This window comes from Danio aesculapii, chromosome 6 (assembly GCF_903798145.1).
Source record: "Danio aesculapii chromosome 6, fDanAes4.1, whole genome shotgun sequence".
In the NCBI taxonomy this organism is placed as follows: domain Eukaryota; kingdom Metazoa; phylum Chordata; class Actinopteri; order Cypriniformes; family Danionidae; genus Danio; species Danio aesculapii.
Window position 1 is genome coordinate 25,646,776 of NC_079440.1, and position 26,094 is coordinate 25,672,869.

General features: G+C 36.6%; 1 protein-coding gene across 1 annotated transcript in view; it reads left to right on the forward strand.

Moving 5' to 3' along the window:
- The window catches only part of usp43a (ubiquitin specific peptidase 43a), a 157,792-nt gene that overhangs the window by 45,804 nt on the left and 85,894 nt on the right, over positions 1 to 26,094 (forward strand). The window contains exon 3 of the mRNA XM_056459833.1: positions 13,126 to 13,229. Within this exon, the coding sequence (XP_056315808.1) occupies positions 13,126 to 13,229 (104 nt within the window). The remainder of the gene's footprint in view (positions 1 to 13,125; positions 13,230 to 26,094) is intronic.

Genomic DNA, 26,094 nt, shown 5'->3' on the forward strand with positions numbered 1-26,094 from the left:
AATAGAGCCCAAAGGGTCTGTTCACTCAAAACTATTCACTCATCATTAAATGGTTGTACACATTTGAATTTTTTCTGTTGAACACAAAAAAAGCTATTTTGAAGAAAACTGAAAGCCTGTAACCATTGACTTTCATAGTGTTGGAAAAACACATGTTATGAACGGTTACAGGTTTTCAACATTCTTCAGAATTTTTTCATTTTTGTGTTTAACAGAAGAAAATAACTAAATGTCTGAAACAAGTAAAGGGTGAGTAAATTATGACAATTTTATTTATGGTGAACTATCCCTTTAACATCACAATAAAGATATCATTTCTAAATTTTTCTAAATGTATCATTTCATAAATGATGTCTTGTCTTTATAGACTTTAAAATGTAAAATTAAATTATACCTTATTAACATCCCCATTTGAATAACTGCTGATTAAATATGAAAATGTTAGACTTTTTGAACAGATTAGTTTCATTTATTCATTAATTTTCTTTTCGGCTTATTCCCTTTATTAATCCGGGATCGCCACAGCGGAAAGAACCGCCAACTTATCCAGCACATGTTTTACGCAGCAGATGACCTTCAAGCTGCAACCCATCCCTGGGAAACATCCACACACTCCTGCATTCACACACATACACTACGGACAATTTAGCCTACCCAATTTACCTGTACCACATGTCTTTGGACTGAGGGGAAACCGGAGCACCAAGAGGAAACCCACGCGAATGTAGGGAGAACATGCAAACTCCACACAGAAACACCAACTGACCTAGCCTAGGCTTGAACCAGTGACTTTCTTGTTGTGAGGCAACAGCATACCTACTGCGCCACTGCGTTGCCAGATTAGTTTCATTCATATAATATATAAAAGGTTGTACTTGAATGGCAAGCGATCATGTTTTCATTAAAACACTGTAAACAATGCTGGTTTCCACACAATTGATGTGTGGGACATCTTAAAGGAATTAAGTTAACTCATTAGTTTTTATCATTTTAAGTGGATCGAAGATAAAACAATTAAGTTGTTCCTCAAAAAACTTGTGGAGTTTGAACAAACAGCAAACATTGTTTTTTTCAACTAATTAATAAAGTAAGGATTAAGTAAAATTTTTCATGTTTAAAAACCTTCATATATTTATTTAAAATCTCAAATTTTGATCCTTTTTATGTTATAGTGTGTCCAATTGCATACAATTACACTTACTTGCCTAAAAGTACTGGGTAAAATAAGGTAACTAGTGCACATGGGTTAAAGATAGTTTTAGAGGAAGAGTTACAGTTAGTAGTGGCTATCAAGTTATAGTAATCATTGTAACAAGTAGCATGTACATAAAGAAATGGATTGTGCTAAAACTTAATCTTAAGAAAATGGCCGTGCAGATTCTGTTTAATCTGGATTTTAACTGCCCTTGAAACTCTGATATTTTACTTCACAATACAGCTTTTATCATTATTATTATTATTATTATTATTATTATTATTATTATTATTATTATTATTATTATATTTTTAATATTTGCTATGGCCCTAAAGTTGAATCTATTATATAATATATCTTATGAATATATATGAAAAATATATCAGCAGTCTTCAAACTTGCATTTAAGTGAGTTCAGCAAAACATTGTGACATTAGGCACTGCTGTACAACTAAAATATATTATGCAGTCCGTGAAAATAGGAACAGGGTAAAAGATAGATGGTATTTTAAGAATTTTTATTAGCCAGTCATAGTGATAAGATGGGAAGAACATGCTCTGCTCTGCTCTTTGACTGAAGACCAGGTAATGTAATAAAAGTCCTGGAAACATTCTTCCTTAGCTGTGCTGGTGGATGAAAAGAGGTGAACGACCTCTCTCGGTGAATAACAAATCACTAAAATCCCAGCTGATCCCTACCTCTGCGGAGCCTTGAGAGCGAGTATAGAGTCAGAGAGAGAGAGAGCGCGATCCTGAATGCCTAATAGAAATGAAGGAACAGAAGTTATGGAGAAAGTGACAAATGGATAAACAAATACAGAGATAGAGGTGTTGTTGGAGTGAAACGCCTGTCAGGGTTTTTCCTCTCCCGTGGGTCTCGGTGTTTGCTGTGATACCGTAAGCCCCGGCTGAATAGCCTGAATTAGCAGCTGCTATGCGTGTCTGAAAGAATAGCTGTGAGTCAGCCTCTTTCCTGCAAGACTAGCATTTCATCCCTCTTTGCATGCCTCTCTGTCTATTCCTCAATTCCTGCTGACCTCCCACCTTACTTTTTATATGACTGTTGGTTGTGTGAAACCGATGGAAGAATAAAAGTTTCTTGGACGGGTTTCTGGTAAAGAAAAGGATCGTTGCTGAGCTGAAATATCTGCACAGTCCTTAAATGTGTCTGATCACAAAGGAAAAGCTCTGAAGGACACCAATTAACTGGCCTTACTGAATTCTTGCTGGAAGAGCACTAACAATTCTAAGATTTCAGTCTTGCTGTCTGAGCATGAGCAGATGTGGCTAAGAGGAAACTCAAATTGCTTCATCTCATGTTAGATTGCATTTAAGTTTGCTTGGCTGACAATGCATTAACAAATAAATAAATGCAATATTATTTGAACAGCAATTATATAGTGGACAAATTGTTGGACACATTTAAGCACTGAAAAATATATTACTTTCATAATGTTATTTTGAAAATATTATACTAGGACTTATCTGATCAATTCCTATTAGTAGTAACTGCTTGCACTAAGTTTGAAGGTAATTGCTAGTTTGGTTGTAATTAACTCCAAGCCCATAGCCAGGGTGAATTTGGGTGGTTTAAAAGACCCACCCCTCATGGACAAAGGTCCAGAATTTGTCCCAAACATATGCCATCATAATACAGTTGAAATCAGAATTATTAGCCCCCCTTTGATTTTTTTTTTATTTTTAAAATATTTCCCAAATGATGTTTAACAGAGAAAGGTAATTTTCATAGTATGTCTGATAATATTTTCTTCTACTGGAGAAAGTCTTATTTGTTTTATTTCGGCTAGAATAAAAGCAGTTTTTAATTTTTTAAAAACAATTTTAAGGTCAAAATTATTAGCCCCTTTAAGCTATTTTTTTTCGACTGTCTAAAGAACAAACCATCGTTATACAATAACTTGCCTAATTACCCTAACCTGCCTAGTTAACCCAATTAACCCATAAGCCTTTAAATGTCTCTTTAATCTGCATAGAAGTGCCTTGAGAAATATCTAGTCAAATTATTTACTGTCATCATGACAAAGATAAAATAAATCTGGAAATGAGTTATTAAAACTTATGTTTAGAAATGTGTTGAGAAAAATCTTCTCTCCGTTAAACAGGAATTGAGGAAAAAATAAACAAGGGGGCTAATATTTCTCACTTCAACTGTAAGTGAAAATAACCCATCGAAAAGTTATAAGACCTAAAATCCTCTGCTGGTTGTCGTGACTTCAGCTATTCAGTTTTGACCAAGGCAAACTATTATTTTTCATGAGTCCAACATCCAGCTGCTAGAAAACATACAATTTGATGTACGTGAAGTCATCTTTTGCAAGTGTATAGTTTTTTAAATAGAGAAAACATTTTACAAGTAACTTTTATTCTAAATATTCCAATAATTATCATTATCATTATTATTGTTGTTGTTGTTATTCAAATGGTCAAATTCTGACTGAGGAAAGTTGAATGTGCTGGCCAGTTAGTTTTTTATAATTTGCCTTAGAAATAAAAAAAAAGCATAATTTTTTTTCATATTTCTTAATGCTAAACCATTAATAAATATTTTTGGTACTGTACATCAAAAAGTGTTGTTATGATGACTGTCTGACAAGTTAATTTAGCTAGAAATAGTGCTTAAAATGTATTTAAATATCATAATTATTATCTTAATCCTCATTTTTGCTCCTGTTTTTGACTATTGCCTGCCTGATGATTTTCTTCATAAACTGCATGTGGATCCTCAACGCCGTTGAACCTAGTGGTGGGCAAAGCGAGGCTTCATGAAACACTGAAACAGTCGAAGTAAATGTGTTGAAGCTTCGAACAGTTTCGAAACCTGTCGGTACAGTGACACCTAGTGGTCATTTTTTATGTATCGTTCTTGAACAGCTTCAGCAAAGAAACAGTTAAGCAAATTGAGGTATTAAATGCCACATTGTAGAGTTGAGGTTTCAGGTAAAGCGATGAGAGCTGAAGACTAGCATGCCGAGATAATGGGTTCGAATCCAGGGAAATGCAGCTATGGATGGATACTTTAGTTATGTGACCTGAGTGTTTCGAATCACCCTAATCACGTGACCTAGGTGTTTCAGTGCAGTGTTTCGAAACATTTGCGTTTCGGGATCTCGACACTGTGTTGAAATGTCAGTTTCACATCAGCGATCCTTAGTTGTACCCTGACTCATTACAGAAAGAGTGCACATACTGTAAATATTCACTACAATAAACAATCAGGTAATATAATAAATATTCTGGAACTGAAATCCAACAAATGAATAGAAATGAAGGAGAATATCAGCTCTTGCAAATGACTTATAAATTGCTCATAAAGATATTTTTTTGGAGTAATGCTTTTTTGAGAGGAGGAAAAATTCTGTTTCTGATTGATTTGTTGCAAAAATGTTTTAGTTGTTTTCTTACTACAGGGGGAATGTGGAGGAAGAGAGAAATGAGGCAAGAAGCACAGATCTGTGAACCTCAATAGATTTTCTTATAAACATCCAGCTCCACAGACAGGAAGGGTACTCACACTGTCCTCTGTGGCCAAAAATTTAGATGTAGTAAAAAGAGATTTGTAAATTCAGCGTGATTCCTGAACTATTCATCACAGTTCTTCCCTTATTTTGAGTTCTCTGCACTCCTTTCACAACCTTTTACCAAGCTGTCCACAGCTTCTGTCTTCCAGGTTAAATTTTTAGACTGCAGCTCTGCACAAGAAGCTTGGCCAGAGGAGAAATGTTTGTGCCCAACGGAGTCTGGTTTCTCTCAAGGTTTTTTTTTTTTCTTTCACTTTCGTCAATTGGTGAACTTTTGTTCCTAGCCACTGTCACCACTGGCTTGCTTGGTTTGGGACTTTTGGAGCTGCACATCAATGGATTTGCTCTTCAGTGTTTCTACTTTTAGCAGTGAAATGTATAGAAATAAAACTGAACTTAATTGAAAAATTATTCTTCAAACTCTTTTCTCTCTTCTGTCTCATTCCCAGGTCTCCACACTCACCTGTTTTCTTCATTTTCTCAAAACTATTCTAACTATTCCCCTACATTCTCAGGACTCTTCAACATCCTCACAGTTCTTTTCTCACTTCCTCTCAGCAAGGGTACTTCCACACAACACTATTATTTATAACACTTCCTTCTTCAGACATCTGTCCCCATCCCCCTCTCCCCTTCCTTCTCTGCTTCATAACTCTTAGTGCACCTTGCTGAGTCCTCAGATCACCTAGCTTTTAGCTCTTCCCACATTTCACTGTACCTTCCTCCACTTTTCTTAACTCTTGGCCGATTGCTTTATAGCCCTTTTCTCATATGTTTTGACACTCTTCCCTTCAAGGCTGTTCCTAGAGTTCCGTTTACTTCTTTTGAGCTCTTGCCATAATTTCCCTTACTTCATTTTAGCTCTTCCCATAGTTTCCCTTACTTCCTTTTAGCTCTTCCCACATTTTCCTGTAACCTCTCCTACTCTTTACAACTCTTGCCCAACTCTTGCTATATACAGTGACTCTTTCCTTATCTTTTTTGCAACACTTCCCCATAATCCCACCTTTTGTTCTCCAAGGCTGTTCCTAGAGTTCCATTTACTTCTTTTTAACTCTTCCCATGTTTTCCCTTTCTGCATTTGATCTCTTTTCACATTTCCGCCTACTTCATTTTAGCTCCTCCCACAGTTCCCTGAAAACTTTTCCAACTTTTGCTAAGTGCCAATATAGTCCTCATCTTTTTTGACACACTTCCCTATAAACCCTCTGTCTTTCCTTCAAGACTTTTCTTACAGGTCTCCTTACTTTATTTCAGATATTCACAGAGTTCCATTTACTTTCTTTTTAGCTCGTCCCACAGTTCCCCTTACCTAATTTTAGTTCATCATATATTTCTCCCTAATTAATTTTAGCTCCTCCCATAGTTCCTCTTACTTCATTTAGGCCCAATCCCGATTCTACCCCTTAGGTAGGGCTGCACACGGAAGTAAGGAGATGCACAAAATAATATTTTTTTGTCATTATTACAAATTTTTACGACAAACAAGCACATGTTTTAATATATTCGTAATGTTGTTTGTGTTTCACCGTCATGCTTAAAAAAAACGCTAAAATAAAAAACATTATATTTTGCTCTTTATAATTCATAATAATAACTCCTGTGTAGCGGTCCCACAACATACTTTCACATCTGACACTAGATAACAATCGAATACCCTGTCAGAAAAGTCTAGTGGCTGGGAATGAGCTTTTTACAGTGTCTGGGATAATGTTAATGTTGTTTTCTTGTGTTTGCATAGATAAATATGGCCACTGTGTAAATACACAGTACAGTTACGATCTTATTGCCACATCAAATCCTTATGACAACATGATATCGTTGCCTCATTGATTTCCGTAAGATAAAACCAAAAAAAAACCACAACTGCAAACACTACAGCAGTCACGATTGTCGATCTTACATGAAGCAAGAGATCATAATGACATATGAATGTGTGCAGGTGTTGTAGTGGTGTCCCATTTTTTAGAGGTAAAATTTAAAGCCCTTCCCCTTCACACTCAGTTTCAAGGGCCAAGGGGAAAGGGAAGCGGTAGAGGTTTAGAAATAGAATTGGGATTGGGCCTTATACTATTCCCACAGTTTCCTTACCCCCCTTTAAGGCCGGGACACACCAAGTCGACAGTCGGCCTTTGGGCACTGTCAGGCCGCTGGTGATTTGCTTCTGTCAGGCTAGTTTGTGTCATTTGTTTCAAACATCGCCTCTTTTCGCTCTTACATTGGAGGGAGTTTAAGTCAGCATGTAGGATTGGTGTAGGTCGAATCAGAGTGTGAGAACAAATACTGAAGTAACTAAGCAATTGATGCAAGTCAAGATGAAACCCAATAAAGCTGGCTGTCATTCTGTCACATTTATTAAATGTTTGCAAATTATATGGATCATCTGATATATTAGCACAAGAAAATCCCTCTGTGGTGAGGGAGAAGTAATGAAGAAAAAATGCTGAATAAATGCTGCTGGTTTGATGAATGTGGTTTCCATTTGTGGAATGACAATGCAAACTACTGCCACATGTGGATATGGAAATATACATCCTCTCATGCAGATGCAGAGAGAGGCAGATGCTCTTTTTGTCGACTTGGTTTGACCCTGGCTTTACACATCTTCTATATAACTCCGTCATCAAATTGGTTTCCTCAATTTTTACAGTAATTATACAGTTCCCTTTAGCTCTTCCCACAGTTCTGAGTAGCCTTCCAACACTTCCACAACTTCCCACAGAAGAACAAGTTCTTTGATCTTCATAATTCTGCACAACTCATCCAGTCCTCAGACCTTTGCTTTTTTTTTAGGTCAATATTTTTTTGCCCTCAAAACTCCGCTTTCTTTACATTTCTTTCCCTACATCTTCAGTTTTTCCCCCCACTTGCTCACAACTCTTTTCCATTTCTTCACATTTTTTTCCCAGTTCTCTGCATTTCATTGTCCATTTCACAGCTCGGAGCACAACGTGACAACAGCTTTTTTTTATATGAGAAACTCGTTGTTAAATAATCTTACCTGAATCAGAAATGATTTAAGAAAAATATTGATTTTCACTGAGAGGACAGTCAATGTTAACAACAGCAGTTCCTCTGCAAGGGCAAGTCCTTGGGCTGGAGTTTGTCTGCTGAATGAAACATTCTGATATCTAATACCCATGAGTATCTGTGTGGTCTAGCGGTATCTATTGTTTTGCTGATGCTGCTAGTGATGGGTATCTGTTTGACCTTGGTTCTCTTTAAAGGCAATAATTCATTTAAATCTCATTGCAAGTTATGTGATGAAATATACTGATAACAGATAGCTACATGGACATGAGATGCACATTTATATTAGAGCTATGAAAATATTACAATTATTTTTTGACATCCTGTTATCTTAGGCTACACTGTGGTGCAGTGGGTATCGCTGTCGCCTCACAGCAAGAAGGTTGCTGGTTCGAGCCTCGGCTGGGTCCGTTGGCATTTCTGTGTGGAGTTTGCATATTCTCCCTGTGTTGACATGGGTTTCCTCTGGGTGCTCCATTTTCCCATGCACTATTGGTGAATTGGGTAAGCTAATTGGCCGTAGTGTATGTGTGTGAATGGGAGTGTATAGGTGTTTGCCAGTGATTGGTTGCAGTTGGATGGGCATCCGCTGCATAAAACATATGCTGGATTAGTTGGCAGTTCATTCTGCTGTAACGACCCCAAATTAATAAAGGGACTAAGCCAAAAAGAAAATGAATGAATGAAAACTGTTATCTTGAATTTCTCTAACAGCAGATCTACAGTGTATGCGGAACGTATTCATAGCGCTTCACTTTTTCCACATTTGTTATATGTTACAGCCTTATTCCAAAATGGATTAAATTCATTTATTTCTTAAATTCTACACACAATACCCCATAATGACAATGTGAAAAAAGATTTTTTTGCTGTGAAGCTCTAAATTGAGTTCAGGTACATTCTGTTTCCACTGATCATTCTTGAGATGTTTCAGCAGCTTAATTAAACATACACCTGTCTATATAAGATCCCAGGGTTGACAGTGCATGTCAAAGCCCAAACCAAGCATGAAGACAAAGCAATGGTCTGCAGACCTCCGAGACAGGATTGTCTTGAGGCACAAGGCTACTGAAAGGGAAGGTTACAGAAACATTTTTGCTTCTCTGAAAGTTCCAATGAGCACAGTGGCCTCCATCATCCATAAGTGGAAGATGTTTAGACGGCCATCTAAACTGAATGATCCGGGGAGAAGGGCCTTAGTCAGGGAGGTGATCAATAACCCGATGGTCACTCTGTCTGAGCTCCAGTGTTCTTCTGTGGAGAGAGGAGAACCTTACAGAAGGACAATTATCTGTGCAGCAATCCACCAATCAGGCCTGTATGGTAGAGTGGCCAGACGGAAGCCACTCTCCTCCTGGAATTTGCCAAAAGACATCTGAAGGACTCTCAGACCATAAGAAACAAAATTCTCTGGTCTGATGAGACTAAAATTGAACTCTTTGGAATAAATGCCAGGAGTTATATTTGGAGAAAACCAGGCACCACTCATCGCCAGGCTAATACCATCCCTACAGTGAAGCATGGTGGTGGCAGCATCATGCTGTGGGGATGTTTTTCAGCAGCAGGAACTGGAAGACAAGTTGGGATAGAGGCAAAGATGAAAGCAGCAATGTACAGAGACACCCTAAATGAAAACCTGCTTCAGAGTGCTATTGACCTCAGACTGGGGCGACGGTGTCTCTTCCAGCAGGAAGCACACCGCCAAAATATGAATGGAGTGGCTTCAAAACAACTGTCCTTGAGTGGCCCACCCAAAGCCCAGACCTAAATACTATTGAACATCTCTGAAGAGATCTAAAAATGGCTGTACACCGTCGCTTCCCATCCAACCTGATAGAGCTTGAAAGAGCCTGAAAGAGCTATTTCAAAGAGGAATGGGCAAAAATTCACAAAGACAGGTGTACCAAGCTTGTGGCATCATATTCAAAAAGACTTGAGCCTGTAATTACTGCCAAAGGTGCATCAACAAAGTATTGAGCAAAGGCTGTGAATACTTATGTACATGTGATTTTTCAGGTTTTTTATTTAAAAAAAATTTGCAACAATTAAAAAAAAAAATCACATTGTGTGTAGAATTTTGGGGAAATAAATGAATTTTATCCATTTTGGTATAAGGCTGTAACATAAAAAAGTGAAGCGCTATTAATACTTTCCGGATGCACTGTATTCACACTGCATTCTGTGCAACTGAAATCCTATAGATTTTTGTGTGTCAACAAATGCCTTAATCAATTCTGATTTTATAAAATGCTGCCAAAGAATGGAAATTATATGATGTTATGGAATTGGAGCATTTTCATAGTATGTATTAGACAGTATTAGTTGCCTTTTCAGCATGCTTCAATATTTGTATTATACACCATTTGTGTTTTATTGTTAGAAAGTGAAATTTAGACCCTTACTATCAGCACGTTATCTATATCAAACATATTTTTGGTAAAACATTTTGAGAGAGAGAGAGAGAGAGAGAGAGGGGATAAATTACTGCCCAGTTTTGTTCAGTGAGGCATCTATTCTTTGTTCTGAAGTCCAGCTAAGTGGCTTTTGACCCAGTTTGAAAAAGTACTATTTCAAGTGTGCACTGAAAGCTTGACAATTCATCTGATATGAATAAGGAAAGAGCCCAAAGCCAGATTAAAAGTTATGCTCGATCTCTCTCCATCTCTTATTCTATTTTACTATATGAGATTTCTTCACAGAAAAATAGTTCCTCTTAAATATATTTCCTCTTACTGCCTGAAAAGTGTTGTGTGCCTCTCACTATGAATGGAATTGTTGGGCCCAGTCCCTGGCAGTTTTCTTTCTCCCTTATAATTCTGCTTTCTTTTGTACATTAAGGTACAAAATCATTACGCTGTCTTTCGAGATGGAGAATTGTTGTGACTATGACATGTTTAACCCCACAATTTTGGGATGTGCATTGGGATATCAGTTCCTATCCTGGCTGTTTTATTTTTCTTCTTCTTTAGACTAAAATATTATTTTCTTGGATTGCTTCCCATTATTTCCCGGGTGTCTTTATCCCTGTTTGGATGACTAGTCATCATTTAGGTGGATAGTTAGTTCACATCATACTGGAATTTATTTTAATCCCATCCAAATTGAATGTGTGTTTATTCTCAGTTTTTTTTTTTCACACTTTCAGTGGTCCTCTGGGAATTAAAATCCCATCAGGATAGGTCTGTGAGGGCAATATATCATTTTTTCATGGCTTTCTTTAAATGATGTGTTTCTGGTTGCAAAACGTAGTGTACCTTTAGTGTGTATTTAGATCATTTACCAAGTTTTATTTATTAGGGGCCAAGCACCACCGGTGCGTGGGCACCTATTGTTTTCGGCGGCTTTCCTAATATTATTCTTCCGTTTCTTCTGCCAGATTTGAATGACAGCCCATATAAGCGTATGCGGAAAAGTTGTATAATTTGGCACAATGATAGAGGGCAGTGTCAACATGAACCACAGCAAACCTGAAGTCTCTAACTCAAACTCTCTAGTGCCACCACTTGCCCAAATTTTCACTTATGTTTATTGTTATATCTTTTGAACTGAATGGGCTACAATCAAAATTGTAATCTTTGATCAAACACGTCCTATTGGCCGTTTATCCGATTTTCACCAAAATTTTATCACATGATCTACAGACCATGCTGAGCAAAATTTATGGAATTCAGGTTGATTAGACCAACCGTTTATGTTTAACTTACAAACAAATTTAATGTATTTAGCTTGCAAAAATAGACTTAGAAATAGGCAATATCTCTGTAATGTATTGGCGTTTTCACACCAAACTTGGTGTGTGTTAGGACAACTATGGTCTGAGGTTATCTGCAGCATTTCAATGCACTGCCCTCTAATGGTCTGGAGATACAAAAAAATGCTTTTTATGTTTATATCTTCTTTGTCCAAAACTCGTAAAACTGGTCTCTTCACATCTCACAGAGCATGCAGAGTTGAATGATGTTTTGATTTTTCAAGGTCAGCCATTTTGGGTGTCGGCCATTTAGATTTATGTCAAAAAGTGCCATATTTTACAAACATTCACATATAATTACAAAACATGGTATGCATCTTCGACACCATGCCCTGAAGCTACTCAAAAGCTTCTGGAGCAGCGCCACCTTGTGGCCAAAAGTTTTAAGCAATTTTTGAAAAATGCTAATAACTTTTGCTAAACATTCCTTATTGACATGACATGTCATGTTATATTCCCTAGATCATGCCGAGATCATTGATACCAAAAATCAACTAAACTTCCTGTCTGCCATTTTGTTTTGCTTAAACATATTGACACTGGCAGGTATGTCATTGGCAACTCACAATCACCCCATAAGATAAATTAAGTAGGAGTTATAAACCAGTAACAGGGCCAAGAGTTATAAACAGGGCCAATGAGTTATAAACCGTTTACTAACCATCAATAATAAATCATAAATTTGAATCAAAACTAATAACTTTAGGCTGTTTATTGTGGTAAAATTGATCTCAACTTATTCTTTGGGTCATGCCAAGAACATTGATACCAAATATGCTCTATTTGGCTAAACTTCTTGTTCGCCAGATTGATTTTGTTCAGAAAATTCTTTTACAAACTCCTCCTAGAGCGTTTGCCAAAATATGCCCAAATTTGACTTGGATCATTGTCAGACCATGATGACCAAGTATTGTGAAATTCTTGTCAATAGGCAAAGCATTTTTTGTTTACGGCATTGACAGATGTGCTCAAATGTGCTCATTCTGCCTCTGGACTGCTTTCTTCTTTCTGGCTTCGCTGGTTAGTTGCTGCTTCCAGCTATATATTTTTTCATTTTTGTAAAATAGCTGGTATTAAAGTATTGCTGGCATCCAATATAAAAGGGAAAATTACATAATATTGATCATGGACTGCTCAGAATCACTGCAGTTGTAGCTGACTTTAGTGTTAGCGAGTTGTACTAACACTAAGTCCATCAGTTGTGTGTGCAGCATCAATTATTGTGTTAAGCATCAATTACAGGGTGATGAAATCACATTTAATTGTACCCTCACTTTTGTGGTGTCTGGGAGATTTTTTATATAGTACAATTAAAGTAAATTATAAATACAATAAAATAAATTAGTTCATCATATTGATATTATAAGTAAGGCTTATTTATTTAAAATTAAAAGGATGAAAATAAAACACTCCCAAACGAATAAAGTTGACCATTTTTAGATGTTATAGTGTTTATTATAAAAGGCCAATGTATTATATTTCAAGTCTACACTTTTTACAATGTTTAATCTGATATTTTTTTTTTGTGTCAACTGTAAATGTACACTCAAAACCAATCTAAAAATGGCTAAATATATGTTCTATTCATTGTTTCTGCTTGCACCTCTCAGGGTTCTGTGGGATTGGAGGAGAGTTCATGCCCCAGCCCAGCAAACTCACAGCAGCCTGGAACTCGACACAGTTTTGTACAGGAGCACTTCCAAGCCCAGTACAGGTCAGATACCCCTTAGTCTTTAATTTAAGATCAAGACTGCCCTTCATTTGTCTGCCTGTACTTTGCATTCTGTTGGGACACTTGTGTGGTATTCAGCATGCTTGATTGCAGTATTTTAGTAATATGTGAAACAATAATATTGAAAAACATCTCTGTATTTGATTTATAAAGTACTAAATGTCATGTAAGGGATGAAGTACACTCAGTTTATTAGCAGCCCAGCGCGAAGCAGAATGCTGCTGTTATATAAGAGTGAAGAATGTGTATTCTGTGAAAACAAACACCTGGATATACTTTATCCCGCTTATTACAGGGATACCTACTTGCCACAAAACATTTTTTTAAGCCGTAATAGTTTATTAATTCTTTAATTAACACTGGAACTACCAAAATTTTATAACTACTAGTAAATCCATAGTGGTCATTCTGACTGTTCTTATATAAGACGTCATATTGCCAGAGTGCATTTACATTCAAAGCTTTTATGGAGATATTAATATTAAGGTTTGAATGTCTGTCATCAAGTCATTACCTTAAAAATAAGATCTTTTTGGTAATACAGCTTATAAATGTATAGGGCTCTAGACCACCCTCAAATGTTCATGCCTCACTTTCATTTTTACTTTCACAAGCAGGGGAGAAGGTTTTTTTTTTATTGCGGCACTGAATATGCTGATTTGAAAGACATATCTGAGGTAAAGTTATGTTTTTGCCAATAGAAAGTTTTTTAGCAGGAAGATGCTAGGCAACAGAGACGCACATATTTACAGTCATGGGGAAAAGTAGCACACACTGAAATGCAGTGATTTAAGTAATTAAAGGTAGAAATATTCATACCTCTATTGTGGTGTGTAATTTTAATAAAATAACAATGTTAGCACCAAACAGTCAAAAACAGTAGCATAACAAACAATCTATCCTTCCATTCATCATCCATCCATCCATCCATCCAGGCAGGGCTTGACCACATTATAGCTCCACATTACTATTCTGAATGATTATAGTTACTTCCATTAAAAGACTGGTGTCAAGTAGCCTTAAAATAATCAGAGTAGACTTTTTTCTTTCATGCTTAGTTCAGATTAAAATAAAACAAATGTTTAAAAAATAAATACTACAGTTCTTCTCAGTCGCTATGATACATTTTTTTAGATCAGAGTTAAAATTCTCAAAAGTACTTGTTCAATCTTCACATTGTGTCACACATCAAAAAAACTGATTCTCATTTTGCAAATGGTTTGGGACATCAAAGCAAATTATTATGTACAGTTATCTGCTGTTTCCTACATTCTCAATTGCTTTTGTCATGTTGATCAATATGCATTATAATGGTTCTTTGTTGAACAGCCTCACCCCCCACAATGTTTGGGCATTAGTTTATAGCATAAGATTTAGATGCAAGTTGTCATAATATGTCAAGTATTTCTTTACATTTGCATTAGACTTTTTTTCTAAATCTGTCCTATGATTGTCCTATGTTTACATATCTATTTTTTTTCTTTGTGATATGCAGTACTGACTTTTCCTTTCTGTATCACAGTGACTCACAAATTACAGTACAAACAGTAAAAGCGTAAATGTGAATCTTGTCCAGTCTCTTGCATTTAAACTTCCACATATTCTAAGGTGTAACGTACAATTTACAATAATTGTCCTCAAAAGTAGCCATAGTTTACATCAGAACATCCCTGCAGAGTACACTGTGATATTTACAACATGACTAAGCAGTTTCACTGTCTTAATCGTACACAATGACATAATGACTTGTCAATCTGACGGCACTGACATGTTCATTGACACAGATATTTATTTTTGAGAGATATTGTCTTTTGCAGGTAGTCCATGGTGTATTTGTGTATTTGTTACAGTATTTTTGGGAAATGCATTAAAAACTGAAAAAAACTGTAAGTAATTAATGTTGGTCGATGACTATTTGAACATGATGTCACTGAATGTGTGTGTGTGTGTGTGTGTGTGTGGGAGGGAGAGAGGGCATTTTATGTTATGATGGGTTCACACCGAAAGCGGAGCACTGCAGCACACGGTTTAGTTTGCTCGTACTCATCTATTTTTTTACATTTATGCATGTAGCAGACACTTTTAATAAAAAGCGACTTACACTCATAAACACACCCGGGTAGCAGTTGGGGGTTTGTGCCTTGCTCAAGGGAATCACCTCAGCCATAGTATTGAGGTGGATATTTACTCCACCAAAAATCCCTGCCGATGCTGGGGCTCAAACCTGCAACCTTTGGATCACAAGTCCAACTCTCTAACCATTAGGCCATGACTGTCCCCATAATTTTTTTTACTTCACAAATTTTTTTTTTGATTGAGTTTGCTCTGTACACATGATTGGGACATTTCATATCATTTATGCTGTGCTGTGATAATTCGCCTCTATTTACAAGTTGTCTTTGTTTGTTTAAGTTACTCAAATGAAAATGGTCTAAACTCAGCATTAGAAGTTTCACAAATTTATACAATACACATAGCCTAGTTTAGTGTTTCTCAACCACGTTCCTGAAAGACCACCAGCTCTTAACCAAACACACTTGATTCATGTCATCAGCTCATTAGCAGAGACTGAAAGAGGTGTAATAGGTATGACAGACTCCAGGAATGTGGTTGAGAAACACTGGCCTAGTTTAAACAGTCTGAATGCACATTTCAATAACTTCGGCCACACACCATTGACTTTCATTGATTTTGATGCAAGATATTTTACAACGTAGGGCTTGGTGAAATTGCAAAAAAAAAATTAGCACGAGATCATGTTTCATATCATTCAGTATTGATAATTATTGAATATTATTTAACCAATTCATTTAGGAATATTAGGATTTTTTTTATTTAACCGCTTTATTTTTTTACCCCATGCTAAAAACTCTTTCAGATGGGGTGCCAGTGGCTTGGATGCACAAGAAAAGAAAACTAAATTTTTTGCAATCTCCTCACTGCTGCTATACGTCACTCATTTTCACGTTATTCTGACCTGGAGTGACATGGTTTCATTCACCATTTAACAATGTGCAGCTCGTGCTCCCCTCTTTTTTAACTAGGCGACCATCAACCACTTTCTCAGAGGATGACAAATGGACAAACTATTGCTGCGGCTTCCGATTCAAAGCACTGTTTGGATGCGCTGTGTTTGTCTGAGGTAATTAGTCTACCGTTATTACTGAAATGTGTATATTCAATACAAAGTGAGAAGCAGATTGGTTAGTTCTACTTACATGAATTGCGGTGCACTCGCGGCATTCAGAAAAGTCCAGATGTTTTTTAACTAGGTATGCCTGGAAAATGCACTCCCGTTACGTGTGCACCGCTTGCACTACATGTGTGCGTTGTGCAAGTTGCGTGCCTCCATTAAAAATAACAAACTTACACCCTAAGCTTATTAGCATTGCTTCCAAGGTGTGCGCTCAGCAGACACATTTTAATAAAACTATATCGCTTCATACCGATTTTTTTTTTCTATCATTATTGATAATGATGATTGGTCAATAAATACTGGTACCGATTTTATCGCCCTGCCCTATTACGATGTAAAATTTCACTCTGTTGATGGGAGTGTGCTCAATTTTACCACACGCAATATACAGAGTAGATAATGATGACATGCCATCCTGTAAATACTAGTGGATCTGCGCATCAGTGGAGTTGCTCTTCAGTGTTTTCAACTTTCATTCATTCCTTCATTCATTCATTCAGTTTCCTTCGGCTTAGTTAAACCAACTTAGTTAGACCTACTTATCCAGCATATGTTTTATGCAGCGGATGCTCTTCCAGTCACAACCCAGCACTGGGAAACACCCATACACTCTCACATTCACAAACTACGAAATAAAGATGAATTAAATTGAAAATAAGATAAATAACAAAGGGCTATTTTGTTTTTGTTTTTTAATAATTCAAAACTAGATTAAAGACCTATCTGTTCAGTAAAGCATACACTTAGTGCACCACTTAGGGGGCTTCCACAAAGGTTATGCATCTTGCTGATATACACTGTGAACATCAGCTACGCTAATTATTTTCTTTATTCTCCATTTCCACCTGGGGATACTCTTCCCGAGGCCCTCAGACTATGCAGAGTCACTGATTCGATCCAAGACCAACGACGAGATGATCCCAAGGTTTCCATATCCTGGACCAGGCCGAATCCTGAGCAGCTACTGCGATGGTCATGGAAGAGTGGAGAACATGAGACTGTTTCCTGTGACGCTCCAGAGACAGACGAGTCTTCGCTGAGGCCAGCTTCCAGCCTCCGCCACTGAGACTGCAGCTCTGCACAAGACGTTTGGCCAGCGGAGAAATTAAAATGGTCGTGCCCAACTGAGCCTGGTTTCTCTCAAGGTTTTTTTTCTTCACTTCCGCCTTTAGTGAAGTTTTTTTTCCCTCTCCGCTGTCGCCACTGGCTTGCATGGTTCAGGATCTGTAGAGCTGCGCATCGTTGGATTTGCTCTTCAATATTTGGACTCTCAGTAGTGATTATTAAACCACACTGAACTGAGCTAAACTGAACTGAACTTAAACACTACAAACTTAACTACACTGTTCCTATTTACTGTGACCTTTTATGTGAAGCTGCTTTGACACAATCTACATTGTATAAGCGCTATACAAATAAAGGTGAATTGAATTGAATTGAATTGAATTGAATAAAAGATCAAAGTATAGACCTGTATGTAGGAAGGAACCTTAAGTGATTTCTGTTGTGATCTGGCATACAAATATAAAGAATAATAATAAATAGAAAAAAAAAGTATAAAAAATATAAAGAGAAAAACAAAAACGTATAAATAATATAAAGAAAAAATTCAGATGAAATAACTTGATTTTCAATAGGGGTGGAGGGGATATTGTATTAGTGGAAGATTTCCCCCTAATACAATGTTAGGGGTAACAGGGGTTTAGTTTACAGTAGATGCATAAGAAACTAGTATAACATAAAGGAGCTGTTTGATGACAAAAACCTGACAAATGTCCTGAAATACATCTGAAAAATGTCTGTATGTGTGGTAAAAATAGTATAAGCTGAATAATTTATTTAAGTACATTTAATTATTAGCATATAGTCCACAACTTTATAATGGCATTACCACATTAGATGTGCATCATTGTTGTGAATGTTGCAACATGGGCTCATTCTGAAAACGTAGCCCTATATACATTCCTGCAGATTATGAATTATGTAGCCAGAGCTACTTATGGCTGCATTCCATCTTTAAAATGAATGCTACAGGGCCTTATGACAGCGTTCCTTTTCTTGGATACCAGCTAACTGCTTACCTCCGTATGGACGACTTTTCCGCTGTTAGTAGTTTGTCCAGTAGCTCGACATGTACGTCTGTGCACTTAAGACGGAGAGCGGAGTTGACCGTGACAATGGGGTTCGAGTCCAGTGAAGAGCAGGTATGACAAAAACAAAAGCTAACAAATAAAATAAGCAAGTAAATAACAGGGTGAGAATGTGGTAAAATCTGAAAACGTGGTAAAAATCAGGTGCTTTTCTTTTTCTGAATTGCTTTTAAAAACACTGCGGATGGTTTAGGGAAGGGTGTGGGTGGGTCAATATGTGCTTTTTAAAACACTATTGGTTGGGTTTAGTGAAGGGCAAGGGTGGGGAAATCGGTTAGTTGGTAAGCCATTCAGTCAGTCAACAGCGGCCTCTGGTGGATTTATGTGAGAACAGCAGACCCGAATGGCACTCGTGAGAGAAATTTGAGATCTGTAAAAGCGTACACAGTGGCCTCTGGTGGATTCTCGAAAACAAAAACTGCAAAAAACGTATTTTGCTCTCTCCAGAGATATATATAGGGGTACGTAATCAGAATGAGCCTGAATGTTTTGTCTTGTTAAGTTTAAGAAATGCAAAATTCACTTAAACGTTTTTGCCATAGATTACAAATAGATCAGAGTGGTGCCCTTTCACTTTGAACAGCACTATTTAATTAACTTGCAGTCAAGTGAAGTTTAATTAACTACATTAGGTTAGACAGTTTTCAATTTTAGGCTCATTGTAGTGTTGTATACTAATTATGAATATTTATAGCCTATAATTCTTGCAGATTCCCTAAATAATCATGTTATGGTTTATTCAGACATCCATCAATGAGGAAAATGACTGGTTATCTTCTGTAGAAGTGCATGAGAGTTTGCCTGCTCTCATACAAATGTGCTCATCCGGCACGCGCAGTGTGAGCTCTCTAGAAAACAGCAGGCTTCATGCTATTCACTGTCTCTCTCAGGCTGCAGGGCTGCTGAAACATCTGTGCCGGAACTTTCCACAGTCAAAATGATCAAGCAATCCATAATGAAATCACATGGTCTACAATAAAGAATATTACAAAAGCATTATTTTCACCTATTTCTGGTGACAGAGACCTTCTTGCCAGCGGCTTTTCTGCTTCCGATATGCAAATGCTCAGTATTAAATTTTCAAGTGAGCAAAAGTTATTTCAGTAGGTTTAATTATATTTTTCTTCTAGTCTACAAATTCTAAAGCATCAAAGCTCTTTATAAATACCCCAGTTCTTCTAGCTTCGTGCCCACTCACATTTAGACTCCCAGAACTCCTCACTGAGTAGAAAAGCAAGTAGAGATGAACTCAGCAATTTTCTGAAATCAAGAAAAAAGGCTTCTGCTTCTCGGTAAGTTCTTGTTTTCACTGCTTCAGTTCAATTCCAGTAGCAGTGTTGATTGCACTAACTTTGAAAACAGAATGACTAAAGTGACCCAATTCTGTTTTTACCCTCCCATGTGGCACAGATTGGATATAACCCATGATCGTGAAAGCAGGGAGAAAGCACATGGATTCTCTCCCATATAAGCAGACGGGTCGAATATTTCACATCTTAACCATATCATTTTTTATTATATTTATTTATATTTTATTATTATTATTATTAGTATTTTTATTTATTATTCTCCAATGATTTACATCACTTTACACACAATAAAATAATAATAAACAAATAACTTGTTTACATCAACTCCTAAAAACACCAACAGTTCTCATTCTGAAAACGTAGCCCTATATACGTTTCTGGAGATCGTGAATTATGTAGCCAGAGCAGCTAATGGCTGTATTTTGTCTTTAAAATGAATGCTACGGGGTGGTATGATGCCGTTCCTTTTCTTGCTTACCAGCTGCCCGCTTACCTGCATGTGGACAGCTTTTCCACTGTTAGCAGTTTGTCCAGTTAGCTCGACACATACATTGGCAGACTTGAGATGCAGAGCAGAGTTGACCGTAATGAAGGGTTCAAGTCCGGTGAAGAACTGTTCCAGAAAGCAGGTAAGCCAAACATATAAGCCACAAAATAAAATACACAAGTAAATAACACGGTGAGAACGTGGTAAAATCTGAAAGCGTGGTAAAAATCAGGGGGCTTTTCTCATTCTGGATTTCAATACACAGTTGGGTTTAGAGAAGGGAGTGGGAGGGTCAATTGGTGCTTTTTAAAATACTATTGGTTGGGTTTAAGGAAGGGGATGGTGGGGGAATCTGTCGTTTGGTCAGTCATTCAGTTAGTTAGTCAACAGCGGCCTCTGGTGGATTTACGTGAGAAGAGCAGGCACGAATGGCAGTCGCAAGAGATATTTGACATCTCAAAGAGCATACACAGCGGCCTCTGGCGGATTCGTGAAAACACTGCAAAAAAACGTAGCTCTTGGGATGTATTTTGCTCTCTCCAGAAATGTATATAGGGGTAAGTAATCACAATGAGCCTGGGTTGAAAAATACAATGTTCTCATCAATAATTGAACATAACATCCACACTGAATTTGAAATTAAAAAAAAGAGCTTGCTTTGACTTTACTTTTAAAAACAAAACATCATCTTATTTCTCCTAGGGATTTAGATGGCATATTTTGCTTGTTCCACCACAATAAAAATGACATGACATTTTAACATTTTATTTTGGACTAAAAACAACCTAGAATACAATATTGCTTTTTAAAACAAATATTAAAGTAATAAAAAAAATCTAATTAAACAGAGGCTCGGGTCAGTTACAGTCCAAGAAACAATGACATATAAGCTGCGTCCCAAATGGCACTATGTACCAAAATATCCAAAATAAATAATGGCTGTTTCTCAATTCGAAAAATGCTGAGACCGGTCTTGCCAAGTTACCTCAAAAGAATGAACTCGGGACACCACGAGAACAGAGAAAACGTCCTGTGAGAAGTGAGATGCTGCGTTCTTCCTGATGGTCACATGACCTTCATGCATTTTTAATGGAAAATGATTTAAACATTACAGCATTCATACAATGATTTATTGTTTTTCCCCTTTTCATAATATATACTATGCATAAAGACCTTACAAATATACATTGTACAATAGAAATAAAACAGATTTTAATTTTAGTTAATAAACGCCCTTCAAGTGTTTATGCCCTTATAAAAATTTTCATGGTAATGTTTACTTTTCACCGTTTCATTTAGTGAAACTCCTGAGACACAGTTATATCTCCAAAGTTTAATAATAAATCTATATAAAATGTTGCATTTCCCGCCTCCTTTATTCAGCCACAATGACTTCTGGGATTTCTAGAGAAAGTTTTACGCTCAAGTCTGCATCAGTGCATACTCTTTATCAAGAACACTTCCGGAAACTTTCACGTATCCTCAATTCTTGTGGTCTTGAGTTTTGGAACTGTATATTGGTGGATGAAGATGACGTTACATGAGAACAAGAGGATGCAAGAACGGTGAAGAATGCATATTAACAAACAGCCAATGAAATCCAACATGAGCACCAACATGAGCACACCAAATCAGTGGTTGTTGAGTGCGTGTCCATCATTCCACACTTTGTGGAGTTTATTTATAAACTAATTTCGAGAGGATCACATGCTTATGATTGCTTGCAGTTGCCCTGCATTATCCAATTGATTATTCACCAATCAGACGATTCCTAGGCCGCTCTTAGAGCCCTAGGTTTCATACCACAGACATCTTCGTTTTGAAGAATACCCCCTTCCACCTCTACTCCTCCTCCTTTTCTAGATGGGTGGCATGGTGGCCCAGTGGTTAGCACTGTTGCCTCACAGCAAGAACGTCTTTGGTTCTGGTCATTAATTGTCTAATCTAAATTAGCACCATAGACATGCACTTAGCAAGTAGTTATCTCTCAAGAGCAATCTCCATGTTCATTAGCTTCTACAGCAGGGGAGTTCTCGAGTTCTACCTAAGTTCAAAATCCCCTCTCACCTTGCAACGGGAGGGAGCCCCAGGCTCGAGGATTTTTTTACAGCATGCCAAACAAGCTTCATAATCAATCATTAGCTAAGTGTGAACTCTTGAAATTTTAATGATTGAATAAGTGCATCATCCGGGCATTTAAAGTGCATTTATTCTTTTCAGAGTTTTCAGTGTGAACGCACTACTTGCACTATTTATACTACAAAATGGTGTAGAATAATGCATAAGTATGCGATTTGGGACGCACCAACTTTCTCTTGTTCCCAACAAAATAGGACAGCTACATGTTTACACAATTATTAACTGCAGCACATTGTGTAAAAACAAAAATTAAATGAGAAAGAAATAGTTCATCATCAGTAATCAAAGTTATGTAACACACCAAATCAATTAAAACTTTTTAAGATATTTAATTACTTCATACTAATAAAAATCTATTAAAATTGTGCATTAACATAATTTAAAATGCTGCATTTCAATCCTTACAAGAACCATGATCATTTAGTTATTTTCTTGTAGTATAAATGGCCATTTTGGCATGTCCTAAAACAAAAGTGTACAGTTAACACTGATACGTTAGACTCCTTGAATACTTAAATCCACAAATAAAAACTGTTGTTGACAAACGCTTATTAAAACATTCCAAAAAAAAACCCTGTTTAATATAATCAAGGTGTCTAACTAGAACACTGCATAAAATATGAAAAACAGTTTCCAAGTTCATCAACTTCTTCATTAGTCACAGAGATTAACAGAGAGGGGGAGGGAGAAAGTGAGTGAGAGCACATTATCCATCAACAATCTTTTCCTTTTCTTTTTAGCTTAGTCCCTTTATTAATCAGGTGTTGCCACAGTGGAATGAACTGCCAACTTATTCAGCATACTGTATGTTTTACGTAGTGGATGCCCTTCCAGCTGCAACCCAACACTGGGAAACACCCTTACACTCTTGCATTCACACTCACACTATGGCCAATTTAGCTTATTCAGATCACCTACACCGCTTGTCTTTGGACTGTGGTAGACTGGAGCACCCAGAGGAAACCCACACAAACACGGGGAGAAACTCCACACAGAAATACCAACTGACCCAGCGACCTTCTTGCTGTGAGGTGGTCGTGCTACCCACTGTGCCACCGTGACACCCATGTGTAAACACTATAAAACTATTGTGTATATTACTATGATTGTGGTCAGATTCAGCATATATTCTAAATCACATCACATGGCAAATGTAGGCACAAAATCAGCTTAACATTTAATACAACTTTGACTCACTCTTATCACACATCAGCACACTAACACCGAAGGTACAGATGTGATATCTGCTTTCAGTAGCTGTTTATAATTAAAGTCAATCTGTCAGTCAGTCTGACATTGCCTGTGGTGGATTATGTCTGATCAGATATGAAAAGTAGAGAGACCGCACACTTGAGCAGCATTCATGGTGTGGTCATTAAATTCTGGATTCAGAGAGTAGCTGCTGCTGGGAGCAATCCTTATGCTCTATAGGTGTTTAATAAAGGAGATTCAAAGCTCTGAAGTGTCCTCAAGGACTTGATTATGAAGATGACTTCACAGTGCAGAAGATTTGGGCTTCTGTAGCTGCAGTTGACTGTGTTTTGTTAATGATGGTTGGTGCTACAATAATAATAATGGTGCTTTTCTTGTATTGAATATTCACAAATATAGTTGTGACAATGTTGCTGCTGATTTACAAGCAACAAAATGAAACGCTTCAAATTCATTGCAATATTTATAATTTCATAAAACTGTGTTGTTAGATCATCATTAGTTATACAGTGCTCAGCATATATAAGAATATATTATTAATATAACATTTTAGAAAAATATTAAATACAAATTTAAAAAAGAGGAAAAGTCAAGAGAAGCAAAAATTCGGTTGTGTTTTTATTTTTTTTTGCAATATTTTGATTTAATTGTCTTTTTTTTGAAAAATCTTTAAATTTCCAAATATGTTTGATGATCTAAATATAATTTTAATGAATATATCTGTTTAATAAATCTGTTTTGTTTAAATGCGCCAAAATACAGAAAGAGAAATGGATAAAAATATTCATTTTCAAAATAGGGTGTACTCGGTTATGCTGAGAACTGTATAAGCATGTTCAAAATAAATCAGTCCAAAATATTATTGTCCAGAAAATGGATTCATTCGAAATAAACTATTTCAAAATAATAGTTTAACAAGTAGTTCATGTCTTCATTTAAATTTTTACAATCTCTTATAACAATTTAAAGGTCCCCTGAAATTAAAAGAAAGTTTTTAGATGTTACTATCAGTATGTTAGTTTTAGGATATCTGTAAGATAGTGTGCTACAAAACAGTGTCACAGCACAATATCTGCACTGATAATTATAGAGACAATAAATGGATGAAGGAAGAATGAGTGAATGAATAAAATAAAAATATACATAGCCCATATTACCCATGCCTATCTGTAGTGATTGTGTGGGTGATGCAGGCTCAGTCTCCAAACATTGATTTAAATAAATGAAATAATGGTTCCGCTTCAGCTGCACTTGAGAACAGAGTGACAGCCACAAATTCTTATCTATGGTCTCTCTGGCAGTTGGATCGCAGTGTTGATAACTAATCTAGGTTCAGCTGCCACATTAAAAACTGATTTTAGCTGCATCAGTAAGATGACTTGTGAAAACACTCTTAAACAGCCACATTTTGTTATGCACAGTTGGTTAATAAGATACAGTGTGTGATCTAAATGACTAATACAGACATACTGCTAAAACACTCCCTCTGAAGTATCTAAAGTATTGACAAGGGGGGATTTTTTTTCCAGAGGCAGAGTTGATTTTAAATCCAAATCGCAGACACGGGACAGACTTGTGTGTTTCCTCAGGCTGGAGTCAGTGTGCTCTGTTTGGATTGTTTTGATGGCAGTTTTCTTCTCTTTTTTTAGAGAATGTATTTGCGTCTCCTTGGTGAAAAAAGTGAGTAGACTGAGGAAATTTTATTTAAATATTTATTTTTTAAGAACTGCATGGACCTAGACTGAGCTTTTGTTTGGAAACAAAAAAAACCCCACAACATTTCTACCTGCCGTGTTGTTGAGAGAGTGGTACTGAGCTGTTTGCTGCCTCCATTGCAGGTCCCTTCGCTGCAGACTGAGGGAAAGCTACTGAATGCTAATAACTGTTGGCCCCACTTTTTGAGCATAGATGTGAAAATTCCATGTTCAATGCTTTAGAGCACAGGTTTAAGCTTGGTCTCATTTTACAGAAGACACTTGTCAGATTAAAGATATACATGAAATATTATGAAAATAATAAGACAATAAATATTGCATTATATTAAATAAAAAATATATTTTACCCTAAAATGAATAGAAAATTAATTGTGAATGTGAAAAAACACAAAAAGATTTGAAAATTTTGGAAAAAAAAAAAAAAAAAAAACGATATTCCAAATTTGAAGTTGATATCTCAAAAAGTGAGCTTTCAGTAAGATTTTGTCTGGGTGCAGATACCACAAATTATAACCAGACAACATCCAGTTTCCATTGGTTACCATTTTACACGGGGATTGCTTTAAACTGAATGCTAACCCTTGAGTATCCTTCTCTCAGATGAATAAATAACTGTTGATCATTAATATCTATCAAAA